Source organism: Mesocricetus auratus, unplaced genomic scaffold (genome assembly GCF_017639785.1).
Source record: "Mesocricetus auratus isolate SY011 unplaced genomic scaffold, BCM_Maur_2.0 Super-Scaffold_100014, whole genome shotgun sequence".
Taxonomy (NCBI): domain Eukaryota; kingdom Metazoa; phylum Chordata; class Mammalia; order Rodentia; family Cricetidae; genus Mesocricetus; species Mesocricetus auratus.
Window position 1 is genome coordinate 56,707,088 of NW_024429197.1, and position 27,403 is coordinate 56,734,490.

At 39.4% G+C, this 27,403-nt stretch overlaps 1 protein-coding gene across 18 annotated transcripts in view; it reads left to right on the top strand.

The window, feature by feature from the left end:
• Positions 1–27,403, top strand: part of Mpdz (multiple PDZ domain crumbs cell polarity complex component) — a 158,010-nt gene that overhangs the window by 57,443 nt on the left and 73,164 nt on the right. For 16 of the 18 annotated variants that reach the window (XM_013122071.3, XM_040757236.1, XM_013122077.3 and 13 more), the window contains exons 9-19: positions 2,162–2,276; positions 2,587–2,675; positions 10,576–10,759; positions 12,106–12,177; positions 14,915–15,021; positions 15,789–15,935; positions 16,759–16,923; positions 18,262–18,447; positions 19,427–19,636; positions 20,656–20,772; positions 22,384–22,551. In XM_013122071.3, the coding sequence (XP_012977525.1) occupies positions 2,162–2,276; positions 2,587–2,675; positions 10,576–10,759; positions 12,106–12,177; positions 14,915–15,021; positions 15,789–15,935; positions 16,759–16,923; positions 18,262–18,447; positions 19,427–19,636; positions 20,656–20,772; positions 22,384–22,551 (1,560 nt within the window). The remainder of the gene's footprint in view (positions 1–2,161; positions 2,277–2,586; positions 2,676–10,575; positions 10,760–12,105; positions 12,178–14,914; positions 15,022–15,788; positions 15,936–16,758; positions 16,924–18,261; positions 18,448–19,426; positions 19,637–20,655; positions 20,773–22,383; positions 22,552–27,403) is intronic. The other 2 variants (XM_021234118.2, XM_013122078.3) reach the window with 2 other exon arrangements.

Below are 27,403 nucleotides of genomic sequence, written 5' to 3' on the forward strand. Positions count from 1 at the left end.
GTAAACTGGGGTCTGGGAGCTCAGATTGTAGGAGTGAATGAGGTGTAAGGACCTCCTTGTGTCATTGTTGTAAAATATGCAAGCTGTGAACTATTACCAGAGTTGTAACGAGTCATTGTCATTGTAAATAGTTGCTTGAAACAGCAGCAGCTGTGCTTTGATGTGCTACAGGAACATGATTCATTGGTGTTGTGTCCCATTTTGTCATAAATTAGATATGAAAAACATTGGAAAAATTCAAAACTCTTGGAAGTTAGAAGTTAATCTCAGTTGGTTTACAGGCCATAAGACTATAGTGGATAAAATTTTTTAAAGAGTCCACCCAGAAGTGTCTTAAATATTTAGAAACAAATTCTACCCATTTCTAGATAATTTTTCTATCACATGCCAGTCCGATATCCGTTCCCCATAGATGTAAAATGTTCATGTTTTCTTTTATTGAAATCGCTCTAACCACATTCTTTGTTTTAAATAACCTAACATCCTCCATGAGCCCTTTAAAACTTTATTAGAACACTTGAATTTTCCATGATTCTGTTGTTTTTAGGACTAGATTTGGTTGCTATTTTTTACAGAGAGAAAGAAGAAAGCAAGCTTGTTTATGAAAGTGTTTAAATGGCATTCTTTTGTGGAAAACAAAACCTTTTATTCAGCAATATATAAATGAATGCAATACCAGAAACTACTTGATGTAATGAAAGCTTAGGGCAGTGTCTATTCTCTGCATACCATCATTTCTGAAGCTTGTGCCCTGTTTAAAATCATTCGATAGTCAAATTGCCACCCTCTAAAATAGCACTCGAATAACTTATTAAAAATAGAAAACACATTTGTTTCAATTGAAGCAGATTTCATCCTGTCATTTTCTTGTAATTATCTAAACTTTAAACTTTTGCTAAGTTTGCACAGATAATTATGTACAATGAAAAAAAATGAATCCAACTTCACTTGTAAAATTACACTTCATTTAGGTGGATCATCAGTGAGATAACTGTTTACTTTATAGGGAATCAGAAAATGTTACAGGCTAGCTCCAGCCTGCATGCCTGTTAAAACCCATTGCCTTGATTTTGTAGGGTTTACTGGAGAGTATCCTGGCATCACACTAATGTGTAGGACCAATGGCTTATTGATAACATCATGTGCCAGCTCACTGATGATTAATTTAGCGAGTCTTTTCCTTTTGTTCAACATACAATTAATAACTGTATTAAGTACATGTTAGAGAAGGGTCGGACTGAGAAAGCCCTTTTCGGCCACCATCTCAGAACAGGAGAATGTCCGAGTAGAGAGACACACATTCTTTATGAATATCTTTAATTTACAAAACAAATAAAGGGGCAGTATAAAAATATTTCCTTGGTGCCATTTCATTCTTAAAATAAAAATAAGTCACCAGTCTATTTATAACAAGACTGTGGGGAAGACTCACTCATATTCATGGTGTTTGATTCAACTACAAATTTTAGGTAAGAGTAGGAGCTCTTTGTGGAGGCTGTGGCCCTGTGTTGTACAGTCTTACACACTGTTCATTATCTGCAAACAGGAGCTCTGCAACCACACTGTTGGTATTTGAGTTGATATTAGCTGTTTGTCCTAGGAACTATGTATACCTGCCTGCTTCCCTAGGGAAAAATGAATACAATTGAATCTATCTTACCGGTTTGCAAATGGTGTAGGCAATTGTAAATTGTTAGGAGTAAGAAGGAAAGACATGCCAAATTCCTTACAATGAAACTGCTCAGTAAATGGTAGCTGGTCATTACTTTTCTTGGTAGGTGGTTGTCCAGAAAGATTAAGTGACAAGACTAGATCATAACTTTTTGATATCAATTCAAAACAAGACTTTTTTGAACTTTAAATGTTTGAACTCCGTAAGAAGTGATGTCTGAAAATACTTCGTTAACAAGAGGCTATTCATTCATACATTTTGTGTATACAGTAAGTTTGTCCGAGAAGGGGAGGTTCAGCTTTCTCCTATATTTCTGAATGACACCATGATAGTCAGTCTATATTGTCAGGTTGCAAGGGACGAATTCTGCAGCATAGTGATATCTTAGCCTAGACTAATCCTGAATTGCATCTTTGAGTTTTTAAATTTGACCTTATTTTTTCTTACATGCCGATTTATCTAAAGATTTATGTATTAATACTACTTTAGGTTGATGCATCTACTCAAAAAAGTGAAGAAAGTGAGATGTTTGATGTGGAACTCACAAAAAATGTCCAAGGATTAGGAATTACCATTGCTGGCTATATTGGAGATAAAAAATTAGGTAATACTAAACCTTAAATATTTTCTACACATCACAGTTACCTCCAATACCTGTCTTAATGAGATAGTCAATCATTGTATGGGTTCTCTTGTTGGATAAAGTAGTTGTCAGCTTTCTTAGAAATAATTTGGCATAGGTGACTTTGATATGACAGGATGAACAATTGCTATTCTACTGGATGCCTTTTTTGCTTGCTACTAAATACTTATTTATAGTTAGGATTTGATTCGGAAGGTAGAAGATGGCTGTTCTTTTTGTGTGCATTATATTATTTATTATATTATATTATATTATTTATTTCTAACCTTAGAACCTTCAGGAATCTTTGTAAAGAGCATTACAAAAAGCAGTGCTGTGGAACATGATGGAAGAATCCAAATTGGAGATCAAATTATAGCAGTAAGTTAAACATTTAGTAATAGTTTTTGTAATTTTCATGATTAAGAATTATAATCTCTGGGATTGGAGAGATATTTTGGTGGTTAAGAACATGTATTGTTCTTCCAGAGAACCTGAGTTTGGTTCCTAGCACTTGTATTGGGATACCTAGAACCACACTCACATACATATATGTAAATAAATAAAACTGTAAAATGAAGAGGTAATTTCTTATGTATCTGTGTAGGTACTTGTGTGTGTGGTGTGCATGCAATTATATGTTTGTAGATGTGTGTACTCATTTGTCCATGTGTGCTACATATTGACTGTACCACTACACTCATGTTTTCACATGGGTACTGTGATCCCAATGTTGGTCCTTATGCCTGCACAGCAAGCTCTTTGCTGATGAGCCATCTCCTCAGCCACAGATTCACGAATTTAACCTAGCTTTAGTGACTTGAGACTGCCATTGCAACTGCCTGCCTTATTATTTTCAGATTAAATGGAGCATTTGATAGACACTTCACTTTTCCTAAGTCTAAAATGGAAATCTGGTTCTTATATAATTTTTATGCTATGTTGGAACTATGATCACAATGAATTTGTTACACTGACCATTACATAGTGCATTTTTTGTGCATATTCTGAATGAGGACTAGATGTTTGCTATAGCAGAACCTACATTTCAGATCTGTGCATTTTATAATCTTGCAGAATGACTCTGTCAACTACATCTCCTTTCAGTTTTGTAAATGCATATGAGTGAAAGAAATGAATCAAAATATCTCTAATCTGATTCTTATGTTATTGTTGTAACATTGTGTTTTAAGTATGCAGCTATTTCAGAGAGTTGAGGAAAAATTCTCACCTGCTGTTCAGTAGGTACTGGCTTCTTCAAATTACTCTTTAACCTAGAAACTAATTTAGGTTAAGTGCACCAAGGAACCCAGTAGATGGTATGAGCTCTTAGGGATTCTGAGCCCACAATGAAAAACTGAATACTGTGATATGACCTAAACTTCTGCAATAATAGGTTAATACTGTGATAAAACCTAAAGTTCTGTAATTATAGGTTCTTTCTCTTTGCCAGTGTTTATTTTGATATCATTTTGAAGACCGTGGTGGAGAATGCTGACTTATTACTTTATTAATTTATTAGTGAATTAGTTTATTATTAATCAAGTCTGTTATCCCCTTGGGATCTTAATAAGGAATAAGATTCCTTCCCCACAGGAGTGTCTTTTATATAGTACACACCAAGGGGCAGCCCAGATACTGTTGGTAGAGAACTGGATAAACAAAATGTAGTATACAGATACCAGGGATTGTTTTCTGATCTGCTAAAGAAGGAAATTCTGTCACACACTGTAACATTGATCAATCTTGAAGATGTTGTGCTAACTGAAATAAGCAAGTTGTAAAGAGACAAATGTGTGATCTCACTGACATGACCCAAGCTTGTCAGAGAACAGAGAGGGGGGCGTGTGGGTTGTGGAGTTGGGTGGTTGGAAGTTGTCACTCAATATGACAGTGATTCATCTTCATGTTGAAAAAAACTACCCTAGGGATCTTTTACAAACGAGTCATAAAATATTTAACACTAAGAACTGGATGGTTAGAAGATCCTAAATTGGTAGGGTTTTTTGTTACATATTTTCTATCACATTGTAGAAAAAAATGATTAATGACTATTACTTCTGCCTTTGGAAACTCTACCGCACGTCTCCTCGAGTGTTCCTAACATAAGCACTGTGCATTCTTAACTGTATCTGTTTACCTATTTAAGTCTAATTGAAAGACCAAGTTGAGCTTCCTACTCATTTGTGTATTAGCTGGGAAAGCTTCCTTGATATGTCTTTATCTTATCATGACTGGAAATGAGCCACTGCCCGCTTTTTATTTAGGGAGTAATGGAGAGATGAATAGCCAGTGTGAATCTATGTACAGTTGTCCTAGTTAGGGTTACTGCTGATAGTGATGAAACACCATGACTAAAAGCAATTGGGGAATGTGTACCACTCTAAAAGCAGTGGGGCCTGGGAGAATGAAGCCCATAAATGAGGTGGATTAAATTCTTACACAATAGCCAACTTCACTCAGAACATCAGACAGCTTATACTGTGAGACTTAAGAGAGGTCACTTGAGTATAGTTCTCATGAGTTCAAGCTGTATATATAGTCACAAGAACAAGCCACAGGTGGCAAAACTATGTTTTTCATAGTTGAACATTTAATTGACTAAGAGCAGCGAGTACTAATATCTGAAGTAAACTCACTCCTATCTGCTACACCTGGGAGGAGCACAAAACACATTCTAAGGACAATTCCATATTTTGAAGAAACTGAGGTCACAAGACTCTTGTCCTGTTTTCTTGGAGAGTCCGCACAAGCGCTCAGAATGCCCCTCACACGATTCCTTGGACCATGTTCCAACAGAGGAGGAAAGGTTTACTTGCTTTAACCTGACTGAAGGAAGTAAGGACATCAAACAGCAGGAACCTGGAGGCAGGTGCTGATGCATAGGCCATGGACAGGTGGAGCTTATTGGCTGGATCCTCATGGCTTGCTTAGCTTGCTTTCTTACAGAACCTTGAACCAACATCCCAGGGCTGACCCTTCCCCATTGGTCACTAATTTAGAAAATCCCCTACAGGCTTGCCTGTACTGTCCCATCTTATGAGATATTTTCTTAATTGAGGTTCCTTCCTCTCAGATGACTATGATTTTTAAAGCAAACTTTAAAATTTTTTTGAATTGCAATTTAACTGTATATTTTCTCCCTTCCCTTTCCTACCTCTAAACACTCCTACATACCCCACAGTTTCTCTTCTTCAAATTATTGCCTCTTTTTTTTACTAATTTTTGTTGCATGCATATGTGCATATACATACATATATCTAAATATAATCTATTCAGTCTGTATAGTGTTTCTTATTTTCAGGGCTGGCCATTTTGTACTGGGCACCCGACTGGTGTGCTCTTTCCTGGGGAAGGCTACCTCTCCCACCCTCAGCTTTCTTCACTGGCCTATAAATTCTTCATGTAGGATTGAGGCTCATGGGCTTTTCTTAGTCCACTTTGGATATCCATTGGTGACATCCTTTAGTGAGCTTCTTGATCCAGTTGCATTATCTTAGGACAGAATGTAATGTCCCTTAAGAGAACCACATTAGACCTTCAAAGTCACTGGTATAGGACTTGCTATATTAGTATATTTTAATTAGGAAAATGTTTAATGACGGAGTAGATTTATTACAAATCTTTATGTCTCACAGTAGCTTGCCTCCAGATTGTCACTGTCTCTGGTCTCATGTGAGTGACCCTTAAAGCTGACTTCCTTTTAACAAAGGAAGGTGATGGTGGCTGGTGGTGGTGGCTCACTCCTTTAGTCCCAGCACTAGGGAGGCAGAGGCAGGCAGATCTCTGTGGGTTCAAGACCAGCCTTGTCTACAAGAGCTAGTTCCAGGACAACCTCCAAAGTCACAGAGAAACCCTGTCTCAAAAAAAAAATGTACTCAATAAGGGGAGATGTGCTTTCCCTGTCTTCTGTTGCTTTTAGTGAGATTGTCTTCACTGTCATCCATATTCTAGTTTTACTTTTAGTGAGATTGTCTTCACTGTCATCCATATTCTAGTTTTACTTTTAGTGAGATTGTCTTCACTGTCATCCATATTCTAGTTTTACATTTTATCAACATTCACTTTACATTTACAAGTGCCTTAACCCCTGGGAAGCATTGTGCAGTGCTCTGGACCATGTGTTCATTTAGTGCAAAGTGTCACCCTCTTGTGGTCTTCCCATAAATTGGTAATAGTTCGTTTCTTCCTAGTTGCATTTTTATAACTATAGTCTGTATTTGTTCTGGCTTTGTTTTGACAGCAAATATTGGAGCTACAGTCTATTTTTAGTTTGTATTTATTGAGGTGCTGAGAAGATTAAGAAATTATTTACCATTTTGAGGAAGCATTTATTTTGTAATTTTAAACTATTTTGCTCTTCTGTTATAGATTGTGTTCTGTGGACCCTAGTGTTATGCTGTCTACAGCACAGGGGCAGGAAAGTTCAAGTGGTTTCCCCCAAACCCACATTCACATTGACACTCCTCATAACAATTATTTGATGAAGGGACTTTTTCTCTCAAAATGTTAGCTGATCTTCTCAACAGGCAAAATCAGGCTCCTATTGTGACACACAGTTAAAACCAACATAGAATTGTGGTTGATAATGAGAAATGGCAAATGTGCCTTTAATACTCTGTGATGGAAGTAGGTTCTTAGTCTCTGTAAAGAGAAGCCTTCCCGTCAGCCTGGTTCCAGATCCACATCAGTCCCAAATAAACACACAGAAAGCTATATTAATTATGAAGCTGTTGGCCTTGCTTGTTTCTTACTGGCTAGCTCTGACTTAAGTATTTACCCCATAATTGTTAATCTAAGTATTTCTTACTGGAGAAATTTCCGGGCTTCCTACCCCATAGCGATTACATCTCGACTCCCTGTGTTTCTCCTACCCAGAGTCCTCCTTGACTCCTAGTCCCACCTATCTTGCTTCCCTATTGACCAACAGTGCTTTATTGACATATACACAGGACTTCCCCCATCATCTATTAGTAGACATAGGTTGCTGGAGGATGGCTTGGCAAGCTACATGGAGTACACTAAGGATGCAGGTTTTCTCAACTGAGTAATTGGTATTGCTTCTCCATAATTTCTTCGCTAATTGTGGAGCCTGTGTTACACGTTAACATGTTGGTGGATGTGCTCCTTTCATGAATAGAGGCAGACTGCCTGTGCACCTACTTCTGCTACTCTCCTCTTTGTGGTATCACTGAGGCAGAGCTGATCCCGTAGCTCTCCTGCAGTCAAGAGTGGCCAGAGTAAGATGAAGTTTCTCCATTGGTGTTTCGCTGGTTGGGGCTTAGATGTAGTCTGACTGTAAAGTGTTTGTTCCTGTGAATCCTTGGGATTTCATGTCTATTATCTTTCACTCTATTAATAATAATACTAGTTTCCTCATGCAGGGTGACATGCATTGGAGTTCTGGGAAAGTGGGTGTCTTATTTCCATTTTATATGTGAGATTATTAAGACTCTAAAGTGAAGTATAGTTTATGAGCTAGTCCATTGTAGTGATTTGTTTGTTTGTTTTTACTGGTATAATTCTGTAACATTTGGGCAATGAATACATTTTAAAATCGAATTTGCCAAGTTTTGCAAACAGAAGCAAATGCATTTTTCTACACATGCTTGAACAGAATCATTTGTGTAAGTTTTTTTCTTGATGAAACTTCTTTTACGAAGTGATAAAAATTACTTGTAGACCAAAAACTGGAAAGGAAAAGTTCTGTGCATTTTAAGAATTTTCATGGGGCATTAGTGGTCAGATTTGGACCATTTTGTCCACTCCCACACCTCTGCCATCGGGACTGACCCAGGCAATTGTGCTGCCCAGGCAAGGTGCCAGGCTTGCCTGCCTGAGTATTGCACCTGGTGGGAGACAGGAGTACTCCCACCTGCCTCACGTGTTAGTGGAGTGAAAGGTGTCTCTCCCCTGCCAATGCCCCCATATGGCAGCTGGGGGTTGGGGTCAGGTCTCCCATGTTCACATTCTCAGGGTGGCTCACCTGCTCCCCCATCAAGAGGGTCATCTCCACATTGCTGCCCAGGGGAGGTGCAGGTTCCGCTTTCCTGAGTACTGCAGCTGGTAAGGGAGAGGGTCAGCTCCCTCATCTGTGAAAAGTCGTGAGGGGCAAGGGGTAAGAGGGGCATCTCTCCCCGGGACTGGCTCACCCACACCTCCGCAAAGAGGGCCGACTCTATTGTGAGGCTCAGTTGAGGTGTAGGACCTGCTCTTCCAAGGGTTGCAGCTGGTGCAGGGGTGGGGGGATGCGGTGCAGGGACAGCTCTCCCTCTCCTGTGATCTCAGATCCTGCTCCCCCACCTGTCTCAGGTCATCTCTCCCCAGCCCATGCAGTCATATGGCAGATGACAGCAGGGCCAGGTCTCCCATGCTTATATTCCCAGGGCTGTCTCATCCATGCCCTGTTACCAGGGTCAGCCCTGCTGTGCTGCCCAGAGGAGGTGCAGAGCCCCCTTTCCTGAGTGTTGCAGCTGGTACAGGGGTCAGCTGGCTGTCCAGCTGGAGGCAGTAGGGACAAGGAGATGAGCATCTTTCCCTTATCCCCACCATCGAGGGATGTGGTACCAGCTATGCACCTCCCATGCCCTCAGGGCTTGGCTTATCCATGCCCCTAAAACTAAAATCTTTTAAATTCAAAATTTTCTTTGTATCTATGTCTAAATATTATTGTGTTCTATTTGGCATTTGTCCGTGTGTGTGTGTGTGTGTGTGTGTGTGTGTGTGTGTGTGTGTGCACATTTGTGTGCAGGTGCACATATGTGACCATAAATGTGGAGAAGTTGATGTTAAGTGTCTTCCACAATTAGACAGTAGTCAGTCTCTCATTGAACCTGGAGCTTGCTGATTTGTACACTGGCTGGTCAGCAAGCCCCAAGGATGCTTTTTTCTTTGCCTTCCATGTGTCATGGTATGCAGGGGTCAGGGGACAACTTTCAGGACTCCACTGTCTCCTTTCTTTAACTGGGTCTTGAAGATCAAACTTGAGATGTCAGAACTCACAGAAACCATCTGCTAATCCATCTTCAGTTCTGTCCCCAGATTGTGTGTGTGCATGTGTGCATGTCTGTCTGTGTGTGTGTGTGCATGTGTGTGTGTGTGTGTGCATGTGTGTGTATGTATGTGTGTGTATGGGGTGCAGGGGGATTGGGATTGTGTGCTCATTGTTGCAAAGCTAACCACTTACCAAATGAGCCATCTCCCCAGCCTGGAACCATCTATTCTTAATGAGAGAATTTGGTTTTGTTTCTATCAACATTTCTTCTCTGACCAGATGAGCTACCATTAGCCACATGAAGATTAAGCTGGCTTGCCTTGAGTCTGCATTTCCAGAGCATTTTAGCAGAAGTTCTTCCAGTTACTGGTGTAGGAACCTTTTCCTTACTTGGTTATGGATTCTGTTGTAGTTTCTTCTGTTATTTTAATTTGCTGATCTTTGCAAAGGGAATCAGAAAAGTTGGTTATGGAGAAGGATAGAGCCAGGTGCCTTTGTCCAAGATCCCATGTAACTCAGAGGAATTGCACAAGAGTCAAAGAATCAGAGTTTGAGACTCTTCTGCATGGCAGGTCTCTAAATAATTTTCCCACCAGAAAAAAATAACTAAGCACTCATTTTCTCTTCCATTGGTTTCTTCTCTTCTGTATATACAGATGTCATATATTGCTATATATATATTTCATGTAAATCATAGATGTGTCTTTGCATGTTTATATTTATGTATATATATATATATAAAACAAATGGGTTTTAAGTGTTTAATTTGATGTTTTAATATATCTGTTCAGAAACTTAAGTAGTTAGGGTACACTATGGAGGATGATGCTAGTCTGGATCTAATAGCTTTTTATTCAACTAATGAATATGAATGCAAAATTTTTCACTTCTCTTGTTCACAAGCGTGTGAAGTACTGTAGGTACAACAGTGTCTCAGGGAGTGCTTTCCTCACTGCTGACTGTACCTTGATTCCCCTGCAGTGCTGGTTTCCAAATTTGACTACCTATGAGGATCACCTAGGGAGTTAGAGAAATGTTCTTGAAAGTCATTGAAAGTATTTAAAACTAAGAACGACAGAATCATAGAAACCAACAAAATCCTTCAAAAAGTCCAGAGCAAACCAACATTGCTCCTAGATATGAGTGTGTGCTAGGGTATTGTGGCCATTTACCAGTTAGAGAAATATCCATTCCCTGTCCCATTCTCAGTACTAAGCAGTAAATACACATTTTGTGAACTAGCAATACAAAAGTGCTTTTGATTTTTAATGTTTTCTGTTATCACAGGTAGATGGCACCAACCTTCAAGGTTTCACCAATCAGCAAGCAGTAGAGGTGTTACGTCACACAGGACAGACAGTGCGCCTGACACTAATGAGGAAGGGAGCAAGACAGGAAGCAGAGCTGTTATCTAGAGAAGACACCTCAAAAGATGTGGACGTAATACCTGGTGATGCCACTGTAAGCCAAGGTAATGCGGAGGGGCTGGTTCTCACTTAGACCTTTGCATTATTTTAGCATTTTCTTTTAGCTCTCCAGTAATTTATGCAGAAGGTGTTAGCTGGAGCCATGATTTGTGGATTAGCTGTAGAATGGACTCTTCAGTAAAGCACACATCGAGCTATGCCTGCCATCCCATTACAGTTTCTCAGATGCATATGAGACTTTTGTTATTTCCTTACTTGGTGTCTTTGATGCTTTCTCTTCAGGGGACTGCAGTGCTGTTTGATGCTTTTAGAAAGTGTGTGGGTGGGCATATATAGTGTTGGCGTGGGCGAGTGTGCATGACACCTACGGAATCAGAGAACAGCCTCAGGTGTCAGTCTTTTCCTTCTACCTTGTTTGAGATGGGGTCTCTTTGTTCACTGTGGTATATGGAGAGCCAGCTGGCCCACAAGCTTCTGAGGAATCTCCTCTTTCCACCTCCCATCTCACCATAGGAACACTCAAATTACAGACCCAATTTATTGTGCACAGTTTTACATGGGTTTGGGGGATTCAGTTTTACATGGGTTTGGGGGATTCAAACTCAAGTCCTCATACTGTACCCATTGAATAATATCTCTACCCCATGCTTGGATTTTTATTTGAAACACTGACAACTAACTCCACAGAATTTTCTTTTATTATCAAACAGAATTCTAGAAATGCCACGCATAGCGTTTTAGAGCTGTATCTACTGATAGAGTTCCTTCTACTCAAGCATGAGGATCTGAGTTCTAACCCAGTATTCATAATAAAATCTGAGTGTGGTAGTATATGTGTAAACCCAGCCTGGGAGGGGAGGAGACTCTGGGGACTCTGGGAATCTTTAGCCAGCCAGCCTAGTCTATTTGGCACATTGTGAGAGACCCTGTCTCCAGAGCAAGGGTGGTCAGCTCCTGAAGAGTAAAGTTGGTCTCTGGCCTGCATCTTAACACATGCATCTGAAAAGACATGAAAACACTCACCTACACCCATACTCACAAATTCAAACACAAATGCCATTCATAAGCTGAGATCCGTGGCTACCCCTGCAAATTACTGAAATAGTCCCCATTGTGAGACTGTTGGATGGAAAGTTGTTATTTCTAACAGTTGAGCTTGTTGGTGTTTGTGCCATGTCCTGTGTAAAGCATTCCTAGGAGATGGGCAGGCAGGTTTCAGGAAAGTCCTAGCCCACTTGCGTGATGAGGATAAATACATGTGGTTACTACAGAGTTTGTCTCTTTAACATTAAATCTAATCAGTGATTCAGACAAATAAGATGGGTTTAGAAAAATTCAAATGTTTTTATTATCTTATGGATATAACTATTAAAATATTTTTATCTTTAAGAAAATTATGAAAAAGATGAAGAGTCTTTATCTTTGAGGAGAAATACCAGCATATTGCCGATTGAAGAAGAAGGTAACACTTAGAGCCAGGCTTCGGTGTTCATTGTGTTTTAGAGAGGATGTTTGCAAAGACCTTAAGTCTTTATAACAGGTTGAGTTACTAACCCACTATATATATGCTACTAACCTCTTAGGAAAAGTGATGTTGACTAACACATATTTAACAATAGGACTAACTGCCTTTTTAGATTAAAATAATTCACTTAGAGTTAGTTATTTTGTTTTACTGAATCAGTCTGTTCTTTGACATGTGTGTGCACACACATGCATGAGTGCACACACATGCATACTCATGCAAGCATCAGAACTACGCTTGAGATATCACTTGGTAGTACCTGTAGTTTTAACTTAGTGTTTATATATAGCTGACTTGTCTCTACCCAACTGTGAAATAATAGTAAGATATAAATTATTTAAAAACAAACATGGAGACTCCTTTAGATTTTTAGGAATGAAAATCATTACTTTTTGATGTGATGGTTGTTTGCTACGGCAGGTTCTTGCTATGTAATCCATAGTGGCCTTGAACCTGTCAGCCTCAGGCCCCTGAGTGCTGGATTTCAGGCACATACTACCTCTTCCGCAAGGAACTCTCTGTTTAGGGATGTTGATATTTACATTTTAGCTTTTCAGGAGTCACAAATTGTAATGTTGGGGACTTGGTTTGAAAGCAATTCTACAGAGAAATTGTTAAGCCTGTCCAAGAATTCTTACCACTGTAGATTTACTAGGATCCCTTGTTTTAACATATTTCATACCTGATCTGCCCTATTTTATGCCATGTGTCTCCTGCTTCTTTCCCCTGTCCTGTTGTTGGGTGGTTGGTAACTTATGGCCACTGAGCAAATGGAAACCATTCTTCTCTGGTAGTGTGGATTTTGCTGATCAGTAGGAACAGAGGACTCTTTATTGTGTCTGTGGTTTCATTATTGCATTTCTTCTGCTGCTGAAAGTTTTAGTTTACTTTTATTGTTTAAGGGGATTTTGTGGATCTAACGATATACTGGAAGGAAAATGTGTAGTGTTCATACATATTAATTACATTCTGCCATTTTTACACTAATTAGTAAAGAAAATATTTAGGTTAAAGTGAATACTGAGAGTAGGGGGAAAGGATAAAAATACTTAGAAAATGACTTGAAATAGGAAGTGAAGATGGGCACGAGGGGTTATGTTAAAGACTCAGAATCATCTGTTTTGCTGTGGAAAACACAGCTAATGAGAAATTTGCATGTGCATGTGGAAGCATAATTAGTGGTCAGCACCTCCAGCCTTGTAATTGAGATTTCTTGAATTATTGAAAAATTAATAAAGCAGAAGCCAGGAAATGGATCTGGTGTACCTGCTCTGCCCATCCTGACAGGGTGTGATGCCACCTGTAGAAAGTGACTCTGTACAGGACAGTCACTTGACTGTTCACCAAGGTTGGAGAACAGGGCTCTGTGGCTTTTGTTTGTAGTTTTAAATTTCTGAATGGAGTCTGGGAATGGTGGCCCTGGGTTGACTTGGTGACTGTGAATCTCAGCTGTGTCATCTGCTTCCCCCACATTATATTCTTGTTGAGCTGTGTGAATACAAAGGGATTTCAGGTGACCTGGGGGACTCCAAAATGACCTCTGCTCCCAAAATTAGGTTTAAAAATTCCTTATGAGCCCTCCCACTCTGCGGGTTGTTACCTGTCATGTAACCAAGTTTAGTTTTGAAGAGAAAACACTTACTCACCAGGATAGCTTACGATCCTGTGTTGCTTTGTTGTCTAAGCTAGACACTGAACCCAGGACTTTGCACATGGAAAAACTACTTAATGTCCTGAAATCTTTCAGACTAGTCATCAACTTCATCTGTTTTCTCCAGACAAAGTCAGAATCATTAGCCAAAGAATGAATATCCCGAAATTCCCAAGAGAGAGAAGCAACTGGTAGAAATCTGAATTTTGGAATATTTCTTAAATTAATTTTGAGACTGTGGGAGAATAAGTTTTGAAAAGAAAGCCGTTATGAGTAAGCACAGAGTAAACGTAGACAGGTAGCAGGGCAGGAGCTGGAGTTCAGTCGAAGAGCTCTTCCGGTAGTGACAGAGACCCACAGAGATGCTCCTTAGTCACTGAGCTTTCAGATGCGCATTCTGCACTTGGGATTATTTATGTCACTTGGTTGATGCCGTTCTTCACTTTTTTGACTAATTTATGGAATTCTGACTACAGGCTCTTAATACACATTCTCTGTTTTTCATTGTTTCATGCTCTTATTTATGGTGTCCTGTTATTCATGGAGTTGTATGTTGTTAATTTATACTGTTTGGGTGTGAGATAATGTGATAGCTCCCTTTTCTCCTGCCCACACTTTTTACTACAATGCCACCAGTAGACAAGCTTGTGGATCTGAGCACAACCCAGAGCCATTATCTTTTTAATGACCGTTAGGTAATATATGGAGACTTTAATGAAAAGTCTAAAGTTTAAGAGGTGTCCATTGAAAAAGAACAGTGTTGCATATTCAAAAGATCTAATAAAAGTGAATAGTGTTGCATATTTAAAAGGTGTATTGTATATTGGAAAAGAACAGTGTTGCATATGCACACATTAGTCTAAGTGAGGTCATTAAACTTCAGTGAGCTCTGAGGAACTATGCAGTGGCTAAATAGTCTGACAAGGTACCCACAATGGTTTTGCTAGGTCATCCCATCTCCCAAAAGGTGTAGAAGGTGAGTTTGGGGTCCTGGCAATAACTTCTGTCCTTTGACAATTTCAGGGTATCCATTGTTGTCAACTGAGCTGGAAGAAGCAGAAGATGTGCAGCAAGAGGCTGCCCTGCTGACAAAGTGGCAGAGGATTATGGGAATTAACTATGAAATAGTGGTAGGTTAGCTTACTCTTCATGTTTCCTGACTTGCACCTGTGTGTGAGCAGGAAATTCTTGGTGAAAATAAGAAAATCATTAGAATGAGCCCTGGAGAGAGATCAGATGTCTAAATCTCTCCAATGGCTGTAATGGTAGCTAAGAAACCAAAATACATGGTTTGCAACCTTAAGAATGCATGTGTCATCATACTCTTTATTTCTGGGAGTGATGTAAGCAATGTATGCACAAGAAAGGTTTTCCTGATCCTTTAGCATGTGATTTGTAGAGAGAACCAGAATGGAATCATAGTTTACTTCAGATAAGCTAACGCTTATAATATGACAGAATTTTACGCTTACTTTCCTCTCTCTCTCTCTCTGTCTCTGTCTCTGTCTCTGTCTCTCTCTCTCTCTCTCTCTCTCTCTGTCTCTGTCTCTGTCTCTGTCTCTGTCTCTCTCTCTCTCTCTCTCTCTCTCTCTTTCTCTCTCTCTCTCTCTCTCTGTCTCTCCTCCCTTCCTTCCTTAAAAAAGTCAAGGTCTCGTGCATCCAGGCTGACGTCACATTCTCTGCAGAGTCCCCGTGCTTCCACTTCCCTGGTGCTGGGCATACAGAAGTGCACCATACTCTCCCCTTCACTCCTTTCACCATCCTCATGTGTTTGCCTTCTATAATAGATGGATTCTGCTTACTTTTCATGTCATTTATGTCATGACAATGTATGATGCTGATTAACGGTGTGTATCTGGCTAATATACCATGGTTGTAATTGCTTTTCTCATTTCAGGTGGCTCATGTAAGCAAATTTAGTGAGAACAGCGGACTGGGGATAAGTCTGGAAGCGACTGTGGGCCATCACTTCATCCGGTCTGTTCTACCAGAAGGCCCTGTGGGACACAGTGGGAAGCTCTTCAGTGGAGATGAGCTGTTGGAAGTGAGGAGCTCTGATTTCCCTTTTTTGTACAGATACGGGATGGAAAAGACAAATAACTAAAGCCAGCTCAAAGCAGAAATAGCAAAGCTGTGTGTGTGCCCCGAACTACAGATCCAGTCTAAAGCTACATTCCATTTTGGTGGTGTTTGTTGTGTTGTATTTTATGCTGTTTGAGCCTCCAAAGACTATGGAACTTTCTGTGACAGTTTTTTTAAATGTGTATTCAGGTCTTAGAATAGGCAGCACTTTCATGCTTCCACAGAGAATGACAAGCGGTGAGCGTGTCCTTTCTGTCCCCATTTGCTCGATTCTTATCACTCACTAGCTGTCGATTGGTATTTGCTTCTCTGCAATACGTCAATGTTTTTTAAATGCAGAAATAAGAAAAATTGAAAAGTTTTGTTCCCAGTTTTAAAACCATTGTTGCATACTATTCCATTTCCAGTTTGGTGTTTTTTTTTGTTTGTTTTTTGTTTTTTTTTTTAGTAAATTCATTAGATGCTAATCCTTTATAGTTTTTTTTTTCTCCTGCATCCTATGAAAATACTGTTATTTTCTCTTCCTACAATTCACTGGCAGATCGAACCTATGGAGAAGCTAAGGGTTTTGCCCTGGGTACTTGAGAAGTTCCTATTATAGCCAGTCTCTAAACATGCATGCAGCAGACCCTGTTAAGTACTCACACAGGTCTAACTACAGTTCTGCGCACAGCAGAACCACAGCTGTCACCACAGTGAAATTTATGTTCATGGAGAAATGTTGCTTCAAACAGTCTTTTATTATGAAGCTGTATCGCATATGGACCATGTGTGTTCTTCTGCAGGTGAATGGTATAAATTTGCTTGGAGAAAATCATCAAGATGTGGTCAATATTTTAAAGGAGTTGCCTATAGATGTGACAATGGTGTGCTGCCGCCGAACTGTGCCCCCCAGTGCCTCAGCAGAATTGGATGGCCTGGACATAAGTGATCTTGAACTAACAGAAAAGGTACCAGATTTGAAGAAACGAGGCTAATTTGAACATATAACAGCAGAGCTTAATAGCTGAGCTTAAACATAATAAGCAGAGCTTAAAATGTTGAGACATTTTTATTTTCATTAATACTTCAACATAGTCTGTCCTTATATCTAGAAATCAAACAGGCCTGGACTTGAATCAGAATTGTCCCAACTGGCAGAAGTATGTAAATAGTGTATGTATGGTACACAGATGGAAAAAACATACTTTTATATTCCTACCCAGCTGTTTCTGGTTTGCAGTTAATCATTTAGTGAATAGCTAAAATATGAAAGGATACATTCCAGTGTATATATCGGTTTTAATTTATTTGTGTATTTTCGTGTAAGAATATGAGAAAGTTATAGTCATAATTCACATCAAATATCTGTGATGTCCATTTTCTTATGTGCATATTCTTAGTTGTTTGTAGTATTCAAAACCAGAGCTAATCACCTTATTGGAGGATATGGTGTATACATTTCGTGTAGAACCCTAGTCAGATCTCAGGAGGAAGAAACTCCATTTACATAATGCTGAAGGAATCAATACAGTGAAATAATTTTACAGTATAAAAGGATAAAGTACATGGCTTATTATTTACATAGGTGATCATAATGGGACAGAACAAGAAGCATTATTCTAAATTGTGTACCACTCAAAGGCTGAATCATGTATATTCATGCACATGTTCACATGGTGTCCATGGGATGGTCCCAGGGAGGCAAGGGAAGGTGATTTGTGTCCATGACTCTAGGCAGTGCAATAGAATATCAAAAGCAAAGGTAGCACATAACCTAGAATTTTATTCTGTCAAACACCTTTGTTAATTTTGATATGTTCGTATAGGTTAATAGGGTTGGATTAACCTATTTTCACTTTGTTTTTGTTGAGAGAAGCTAACATTTGAAGCCCAGTTGTTGCAAGTGTTTTGCAAACATCACTCCTGTTTAATCCACCTATTTCCATGTATTGTAGAGGTCTTATTTACATATGATACAAAACTTTACACATAGCCACCTTTTCTTGAATTCATCTTATTCACCATGAGCTCTTTTTAGTTAGTGGCAACATACTTCTTTTTATTCTTCTTGTAGAGGTGATTCAAACTTTCATATGAAATGAAAGTCACATTTGTAAACCATGCTTTAGATGCATAACCACTGAATAAGCTTATAGGAAATTCTAGTTTGTTTTTAATGCCTGTTATGACTTGTGTTTTGGAGACTGTTTTGTTCTATACAGATACCAGAATCAGAACAAAATAGTTTTGCAGTGTTGGTACATGCTATACCCTCTGAAATAAGAGATGCCTGTTCTGTTATTCAGCCTCATATAGATCTCGGTGAGTTCATCGGTTCTTCGGAGACAGAGGATCCCATGCTGGTGATACCTGATGCGGATCAGAATGCTGAGGAGATTCAAACACCACTGGCCATGTGGGAGGCTGGCATTCAGTCCATAGAGCTGGAGAAAGGGAGCAGGGGCCTTGGCTTCAGCATTTTAGACTACCAGGTAAATAGATCTGTTTTCCTTAATGCTGAAAGGATGCCGTGTTCTCAAAGTAAATTGTTGTTAGCAGATAGCAAGAAAATACTATTTTACAGTTAGTAATGAGTTTTACTTGTTCAATGGAATTGCTCAGGATAATAATATAATTGTATGATTTCTTTTTATTATAATGTGATATTTATTAAAATGTTTGATGTTTCAGCTAGAGAACTTGAGTAAACCAAAATGCTTTTGAGGAGTATTATAATACAGAGGGTTCTTTGTGTCATTTGAGGACTCTTTTATTTCCGTGCTCTTAATTGACAACTTATATTTTAATGGTAATCCATAAAGTATTTGCTGTTTCTTTTGAATAATATGGAGATAAGTTTATACTTGGATATGTCACAAATTATAACATTCTAGGCATTTTACTAAATTTATGATTGTTTTAAGTTGTCTCAGTGTGGCTTGGACTCTTTCCTGAATTGTTTTGTGCTAGGGAAATGTGGAAATGATGAACACTGCCTGATAAAACACAGGCTTTACTCTTAATAGTTTTGAACTCAGGGTATCTCTAAAGACTCCAGGCCACATGCTTTTAGTACAAGTGCTGCATGACTTCTTTTTGTATTTCTTCATTTCTAAAAGACAAGACCCTATGTCAGCAGGCATCCCATCCACTCTACAAATATTATGGTTACAAATGCCCTTGACATCCAGCTTCAGGTGGTAGCAGAAAACTTAACACTACCAAAAGTTAAAATTTCTTCTTGAAGTTATCTAGTATTACCTAGGGGTAAATTTAACACTAGCAAATGAGGTTTTCATTGTTTCTGGCAAACTCCTCTGATCTTTCTAAAATGAAATAGACATCACCTTGTCCTAGGTATTCATTAGAACCTCCATGAAAACAAGACACTCAACAATTGAGGGGAAAGCTTGTAAAATACACTTCCGATGTCACCATGAGCCGACTTCTTTTCACCCTCCTGCCTGTTAGGACCCCATCGACCCAGAAAGCACTGTGATAGTCATTCGTTCTCTGGTGCCTGGTGGCATTGCTGAGAAGGATGGCCGGCTTCTTCCTGGAGACAGACTCATGTTTGTCAATGACATTAACCTGGAAAACAGCAGTCTTGAAGAGGCTGTGGAGGCCCTGAAGGGAGCGCCCTCAGGGATGGTGCGGATAGGTGTGGCCAAGCCTTTGCCGGTAAGAACTTGCATTTTATTAATTTCTCATATATTTGTAAGAGAATTGACTGGGGAGACACTTGACTGCTACTAAAGGAGAAAACAATAGTTATTTAGAAGCAAAATCTTTTTGTAGCTAGTTCTAGGGCAATATTTGGTGTTTCATATTCTGTTTGCACTGAAACATACTGAGTATTTCTGTCACTTAAAGGTGAGCCTGAATAAAAACAAACAAATCTGTAGGCAGATAAGAAAAATGATTTTCCTATAAAAGTTCTGCACAGGTTACTGATAGTAGGTGATGTGGTAAGACGATAGAAATTTCCCTTTTTATTAGAAAGTAGAATACAAGTATAGAGTTCTCAGTGTCTCAGAATTGCAGGAGGAGTTCAAGAGGGGAATTCAGGCAGATGGTACCCCTCTGCAGTTTAGTTTCATTTGGTCCTACAAGCTGTGTGGTATTTAACCTCCCGAATTCTCCTCTGTTAATTTTGGGGGACAGGTAGTTGTTTTAAGTGTTTCCAAAGTTTCTTAAAAGAATTCTAGTGGCTGCTTGGGAAGAAGTGCTTTCCACTTATTTTAGAGATGTTGGATGAGTCATCATGTCCTCAGTAACAGTCTTTGTCAAGTAAACTGCATCCTTTATAAAAATCGAGAAAGAGAGAACAAAACATTGATTTTCTTTAATGCTTCATTCTGCAACTTTTAAAGTCTTAATATTTAAAATTGCCTGTCATTATTTAGCCAGAATATTTAGCAGATTAAAATGACCAGAAGATTAGTATAAAAATCATTGATTTTGATTGTAATTTGTAAGAATAATAATAGTAGAAAGGGATTCTCATCTAATTATTTATGAAATGACTAGGATTAGCATTTGCCTAACTTTGTAGTTTTCCTTCTGTGTTGAGGTCATGTGTTATGACGTGAAGACTCCATTTCCTCCCTTCATTCTTCTTTCTCTTCCCCCTTCCCCTTCCCCATCCTCCCTGTTGTTCTTTCTGTCCCACAAACTTTCTCCACACCAATGTCCTGCAGCTTTCACCGGAAGAAGGATATGTTTCTGCCAAGGAGGACGCCTTTCTCTGCCCACCACACTCCTGCAAGGAGCCAGGCCTGACTGACAAAGCCCTCTTCAGGGCTGACTTGGCTCTGGTTAGTGGCCACAACTGACTGATTTTTAAATAAATGTTCTGCTGAAGTTTCATTGAATCACTTAGTGTATGTAGACGCCCAATGTGCACACATTGCTTTAAGCTAGAGAGTGTGAATTAGGTCTTTGACGTTACAAATTGTGCCAGTACTAATTTGGAAGGAAGATAATTCTTTTTGTTAGTATTTTTAAATTACAAACTCTTGAATAGCTATTTTGGGGATGTTTTGATATATTTTTAGTAAGTATAATACATTCACATTATACTTAAAATCTGAGATGACTTTGGCCCTCCTCCAGGGGCATTATAATTTAAAGTGTTTTGGACTTTGTCAGGTGTTACAATATATCATACCTTGTCATAGCAAATCCATTTTGAAACATCGTAGTACACAAAGGTATCATTCCTTCCTTCCTTCTTTTTTTTTTTTTTTTTTTTGAGACAGGATTTCACTATGTTGCCATGGCTTGTCTACAGCTCCCAGTTATCCATTCATCTGCTACTGCCTCCTGAGTTTTGGGATTAAGGGCTTAAGCAGCCATCCCAGCTCATCGTCCTTAAAGTACACCATAAAACTGTATCCTCTCTAGGGTTTGGATGACAATTTTGAACCCCTTTAAATGAATGTCAATTGAGAGGATTACTTCTGTTCTTATGAAAGCTCAATGTCTTGTAATAGTCACAGGAGTCTTCAATATTTCCAATGAGGTCTGTTGTCTTGAACTGATCACTCAACTTCCAGGGAACTTCATGTTGCATCCCTACAGTAACTGAGCTAATTGAATGTTAGGATTCCTAAGACTGAAAGGCAGCAATGAAAAATATACTAATTCAATCGGAGTATTCATTTTAGTAGTGCTTTAATGCAAACATTTGTCTATTATAATCTGGCATAAGTCTCAGTTAATACTGGATAACACACACTAAATATTTATTGCTCAGATTGTTTTACACGATGTACATGTGTAGACAATAGCCTCCACCTTGTAGCTTTTTAGTGAATTTGAGCAAATATTTAAAATATGTTACCAGCCTATGAATTTATATTTTGGGACTCACTTTGAAATGTTCCAGTGGCATTTTACCATTTTTTTCATTAATATGGCTTGTAATATTGAAATTTTTATTATTTAATTCTTCTGGTAACCAGTTCATGATCAGTCCCCTTCATTACTAGTGCGATTCTAGCTCAAACACAAAGTTACTCTTTGGTTTCTGCATCTTAGCTAGACAATCACATAGCTGCCTTTATGAACAATGGATTATTAAATATGAAGTATGATAACGAAATTCTTTGCATCATAAAATGTTGCGTATTTTCCTTGATTCTGTAAGTGTTTAAACTTAACATGAGTTCCTTTGTTAGTTGTTACCTTTAGTTTCTTAGTGGATGCGATGTGGTATAATAGCGTCCGGAGACAGCGGCCTCTGGTGTGGGTGATGTGTCCATCTTTGTGCTGCTGTATCAATGCGTCTGTCAGGCGGTTAAGAGTAGGGAAGACACACGCAGAAAGCAGGGCAGACAAAGACGGTGCAGCTGTGCCTTTTAGTTCGGGGAGTGGCAATGACGTTTGAGAGGGTACGGTAACCAGCTGGTCTGATTTTATCCTAGATAGACGCACCTGATGCTGAGTCAGTAGCTGAGTCAAGATTTGAGTCTCCGTTCTCTCCTGATAATGACAGTGTTTACTCTACCCAGGCCTCCGTTTTATCTCTGCACGATAGTTCCTGCAGTGATGGCATGAACTACAGCCCCTCCCTTCCTTCATCTCCTCCCAAGGTAAAACACAAATGTCACTTTATTTTGGAAAGAAAAGTCTGTGTGTAATCTTTGGAGGTCAGAGTTTATTTGGATTGTAGGAGTAGCAGGCCTTAGTCACTGTTCTGTTGCTGTGAAGAGACACTGTGACCAAGATAGCTCAAAAAAAAAAAAAAAGCATTTAACTGTGGACTTGCCTCCAGCCATCAGAGGATAAGTCCATTTCATGGCAGGGAGCATGGGGTGGGCCGAGAGGCAGGGCACTGGAGTGGTGACTAAGAGCTGATATCTTACCCACAAGCAAGGCAGGTAGATGATGGCACTGGATCTGGAGTGAACTTCTGAAACCTCAGAGCCCTCTCCCAGTGACACACCTCTTTCGACAAAGCCACGGCCCCTAATCCTTCTAGATAGTCCATCAATGGAGAGCCAAATTTATAAGCCTATGGGAGCCATGCTCAATCAGACCACCACATAGCATCTTCATGATGTCACGCCTCTCCGGTCACAGATTCACTTCAGGTCAGGGTAATTTCACTATGTTGTTGATTGTTTAGATTACTAGTGATGAGTTCAATGTTTGGTACACAGACTGATAGAAACAAAGATTCAAAATTTTTTTTAATGTATGCAGTCTTCTGCCTGCATGCCAGCGGAGGGCACCAGATCTCATTCAAGGTGGTTGTGAGCCACCATGTGGTTGCTGGGAATTGAACTCAGGACCTCTGGAAGAACTGTCAGTGTCAGTGTTCTTAACCACTGAGCCATCTCTCCAGCCCCCCAAAATTTTTTTAAGATTTTCATAATCTATTACTTAAATTATGCTTTTAGCAATGTATTTAGAAAAATTAGAATGATTATTTTTAGTATTTTTTAAACCAACTTTTAGGCAAAAGGGTATAGTAAGTTTATTGTAATTTAACAATTGCTAGCTAGTTTATACTTAGTGTTATACTTATCAGTGTAAAGTGGTGTCAAAGAATACTCTACATAAAGATTGTAGGGGAAGGCAGTATATGTTGTGTCAGTGGATATGCTGTCTTTACTTTAAAAATGGGTTATTATTGTAAATGCTAATACTCTATTAATTTTCTTGGTAAAATACCCTATATTGTTCAGAAGTAACATTTTAAAACCTCTGCAAACTTTTAAGTACAAACTGGCATATTTTTTTGTTTTTTTGTTTTATTTGGAGACAATTTTATTTTACATATCAATCCCCCTTCTCTCTTCCTTCCATTCTCCTATATCTCCTACCAACTCCCCCCAATCCACCCTCCACCTGCCCCCCAAGGATGGTGAGACCTTCCATGGGGGATGGTTAAAGTCTGTCATATCATTTGGGGGAGGGCCTAGGCCCTCTCCCCTGTATCTGGGCTGAAGCAGTATCCCTCCATAGGGAATGGGCTTCTGAAGTCCATTTGTGCACTTGGGGTAAATACTGGTTCCACTGTTTGTGGTCCCATAGACTGCCCAGTCCCGCTTACTGGTACCCACATTCAGAGTGGGTTCAGTCCAGTGCTGGTTCCCCAACTTTATGACTGGTGTCATGTACTCTCACTAGGTCAGGTAAACTGGTTCTTTAGGTTTCTCCAGCATGGTCTTGACTCCTTTGCTCATTCCTCCTCCCTCTCTACAACTGGATTCCAGGAGTTCAGCTCAGTGTTTAGCTGAGGGTGCCTGCTTCTGTTCCATCAGCTACTGGATGAAGGCTCTTGGATGACAAATAATGTAGTCATCAGTCTCATTATAGGGGAAGGACATCAAAGGTGGCCTCTCCACTACTTCCTAGATTCTTAGTTGGGGTCATCTTTGTGGATCTCTGAACATTTCCCTAGTGCCAGAGTTCTCTTTAAACCTATACTGGCTCCCTCTATTAAGGAATCTCTTTACTTGCTCTCCTCTATTCCTCCCCTGTCTCTGTCTTCCTGATCCCTCTTGTTCTCTTCCCTCCTCTTCTTCCCTTCTCTTTTTACTACCTTGCTCCCATTCTCCCCCACCATGCTCCCAGTTTGTTCAGGATTTCTTGTCCCTTTCCCCTTCTTCGGGGGACCATGTATTTCTTTCTTAGGGTCCTCCTTGTTTCCTAGCTTCTCTGGTAGGGTGGATTGTAGGCTGGCCCCTTACTCTATGTCTAAAATCCATATTCAAGTGAGTACATACCATTTTTGTCTTTTTGTGGCTGGCTTACCTCACTCATGATGGTTTCTTCTAGTCCCATCCATTTTCCTGCAATTTTCAATATTCCATTGTGTTTTTGCTGAGTAGTACTCCATTGTGTAAATATACCACATTTTCTCCATTCATTTGTTAATTGAGGAGCATCTAGGTTGCTTCCAGGTTCTGGCTATTACAAATAATGTGCCTATGAATAACGTGGCTATGAACCTAACTCCACTAGCACAGACACAGAGATTGACAGTTAATTAATGGGACCTCCTGAAACTGTGAAGCTTCTGTAAGGCAATTGACATTGCAAGACACAATTGCAGCCCACAGAATGAAAAAAAATCTTCACCAATCCCACATCTGACAGAGAGCTGACCTCCAAAATACACAAAGAACTCAAGAAGCTAGTCACCAAAACACCAAACAATTCAATTAAAAAGTGGGGTTCAGAACTGAATAGAGAATTCTCAGTAGAGAATCTAAAATGGCTGAAAGACACTTAAGAAAGTATTCAACATCTTTAGCCATCAGGGAAATGCAAATCAAAACAACTCTGAGATACCATCTTACACTGGCCAGAGTGGAAAAATCAAAAACACCAATGACAGTCTGTGTTAGTGAGGATGTGGAGAAAGGGGAACACTCCTCCATTGTTGGTGGGAGTGCAGACTTGTATAGCCACTTTAGAAATCAGTATGGCATTTTCTCAGGAAAATGCAAATTGGTCTACTTCATGATCCAGGAATTCTACTCTTGGGCATATACCCAAAGGATGCACATTCATACAACAAGGATATATGTTCAAAATGGCATGTTGATACATATTTTAATTTGGGTTTTCTGATTCCTTGAGACTGTGTGCTTCTCTGTATTTTATCCATTGTTTTTCACTTATCATTGATGTCTACATCTATTTCAGTCATTTTTATTTGATATTGGCTGCTCATTTTGTTGATTTGTTACAATGTCCAGGAACTGATTTATAAATTAATAATACATGCATATATACATTATAAATATCTGTGTATTTTTCAGTAGAGAAAAACCTAAAATTCATAGATGTGGTCCTTCCCAACTTCAGTACTCAATTTACTTCCAATAAAACTAGGACATGTGGGGGCTCTGCCCCAATTTATGTGTTTTGTGCAATAACGACTGAGACTGGAACAGACCATGTAGGCAGTTCATGTGTGGATGTAATTCTGTGTTGGAAATACACATGAAAATACAGAAACTAGACAACATTTTTTCTTAAAGTGATAATGTGTTCTCTACTACTACTTTGAATTCAGTGTGAAAGGACCCAGTTCAGGAGTAGGTTGGGGAGCAGGATCCCTTAGGTCTGGCTTTGTTTCCTTCCTTTTCTGATTAACAGCTGGTTTTGGCTAGGACATTTTGCAGAACATTTTGTGTTATGTCTGAAGTGCACCTGTTTCCCTTGCCCATGCCACTGGGCACCCTCCTGGAATTGGTTTGCAAGGTACCGTCTTTAGTGAGCAGTCACTGCTCGCCTGCACACCTGAGGTCCCTGGCTGCAGGCCGTGTGGACTGTGTTCATCCCTGACTAGCCTAGGGGCTGGAAGCTTGTTTCCTATCCTGGTGGGATCTCCTAATCCGTAGCATAGCACACTTTTTCTTGCCAGTGGGACAGATTGCATTGTTTAATGTAGTAATTATTACTTAAAGGGATTACACAATCTGCATACTGAGAAGCATATATTTTACAGGGCAAACACTGGCTATATGCAGCACAACATATTGACTTGCTGAAGTCTGTTTGCCTCATTTTTTTCCTAAGCAGTTTACTCTTTTGTTGAATCAAAGTTTGGCAAGCTGGCCTGACAACTGAAATATTTAAACTAAAAAGCAACAAATAAAACATTAATGAGGGTGTTTAAACCTCCTGTGGGCTTTCAGTTTCCTTAGTTAAATACTGCAATTCTGGTGTTTTCTTGTGTTTTGCTTTTGTTTGTTTTTGTCTCTGAATTTGCGTACCTAGATTTCTACTAGGAAAAATTATAAAACTGAATAAATTATATGATCTACCCTCTCTGTTTGCATTAAGTTCATCATTTGGGCTTGTTAAGAAATTCAGAAATAGACCTTTTATTAAAATGGAAGCTTACATCAGGACTTTTCAGTTACTAGAACTATACCTTTAACATCTACGGCTATTTAAGCAGATGTGGTGGTATACACTATATGACCATATCATACGTATGGGTATTTATGGAAAAAGGAAGATGCCCATGTACACATTGGTGAGAATGATGAAGTAGAACCCTAGGACCTCAGCGTTTCCTCCAGTTATTTTTTACTTACTGCGTAGAGACTAGAAATGGAGCTCACCTCTGTGGAGAGCCTTCTTTACATCTTGCAGGCACGCCACTGGGATTTTTAAGACCTGACCTTGGAGCATGCGCTCGCCCATGGGGGAGTCCTAAACTTCTGAGCAGAGTTTAGTTCAGCAGGCTAAGCAGCTGGGAGCTGCTGCCTTTGTTCACACCCGTCTCCATTTTGGCAGGGGCGTGCATATTATATTTTACTTTTACTCATTAATACTTACAGATTTAAACTAGCCATGTCTGTGTGTATCATCTGAGTTAGAGGCAGTTTATTAAAATATCTTTTGAGCATCGTGGTCTCCTCATCACTCGCAGACTTTTTTTTTTTTTAAACAGGGTCTTACTATGAGCCCTGGGTA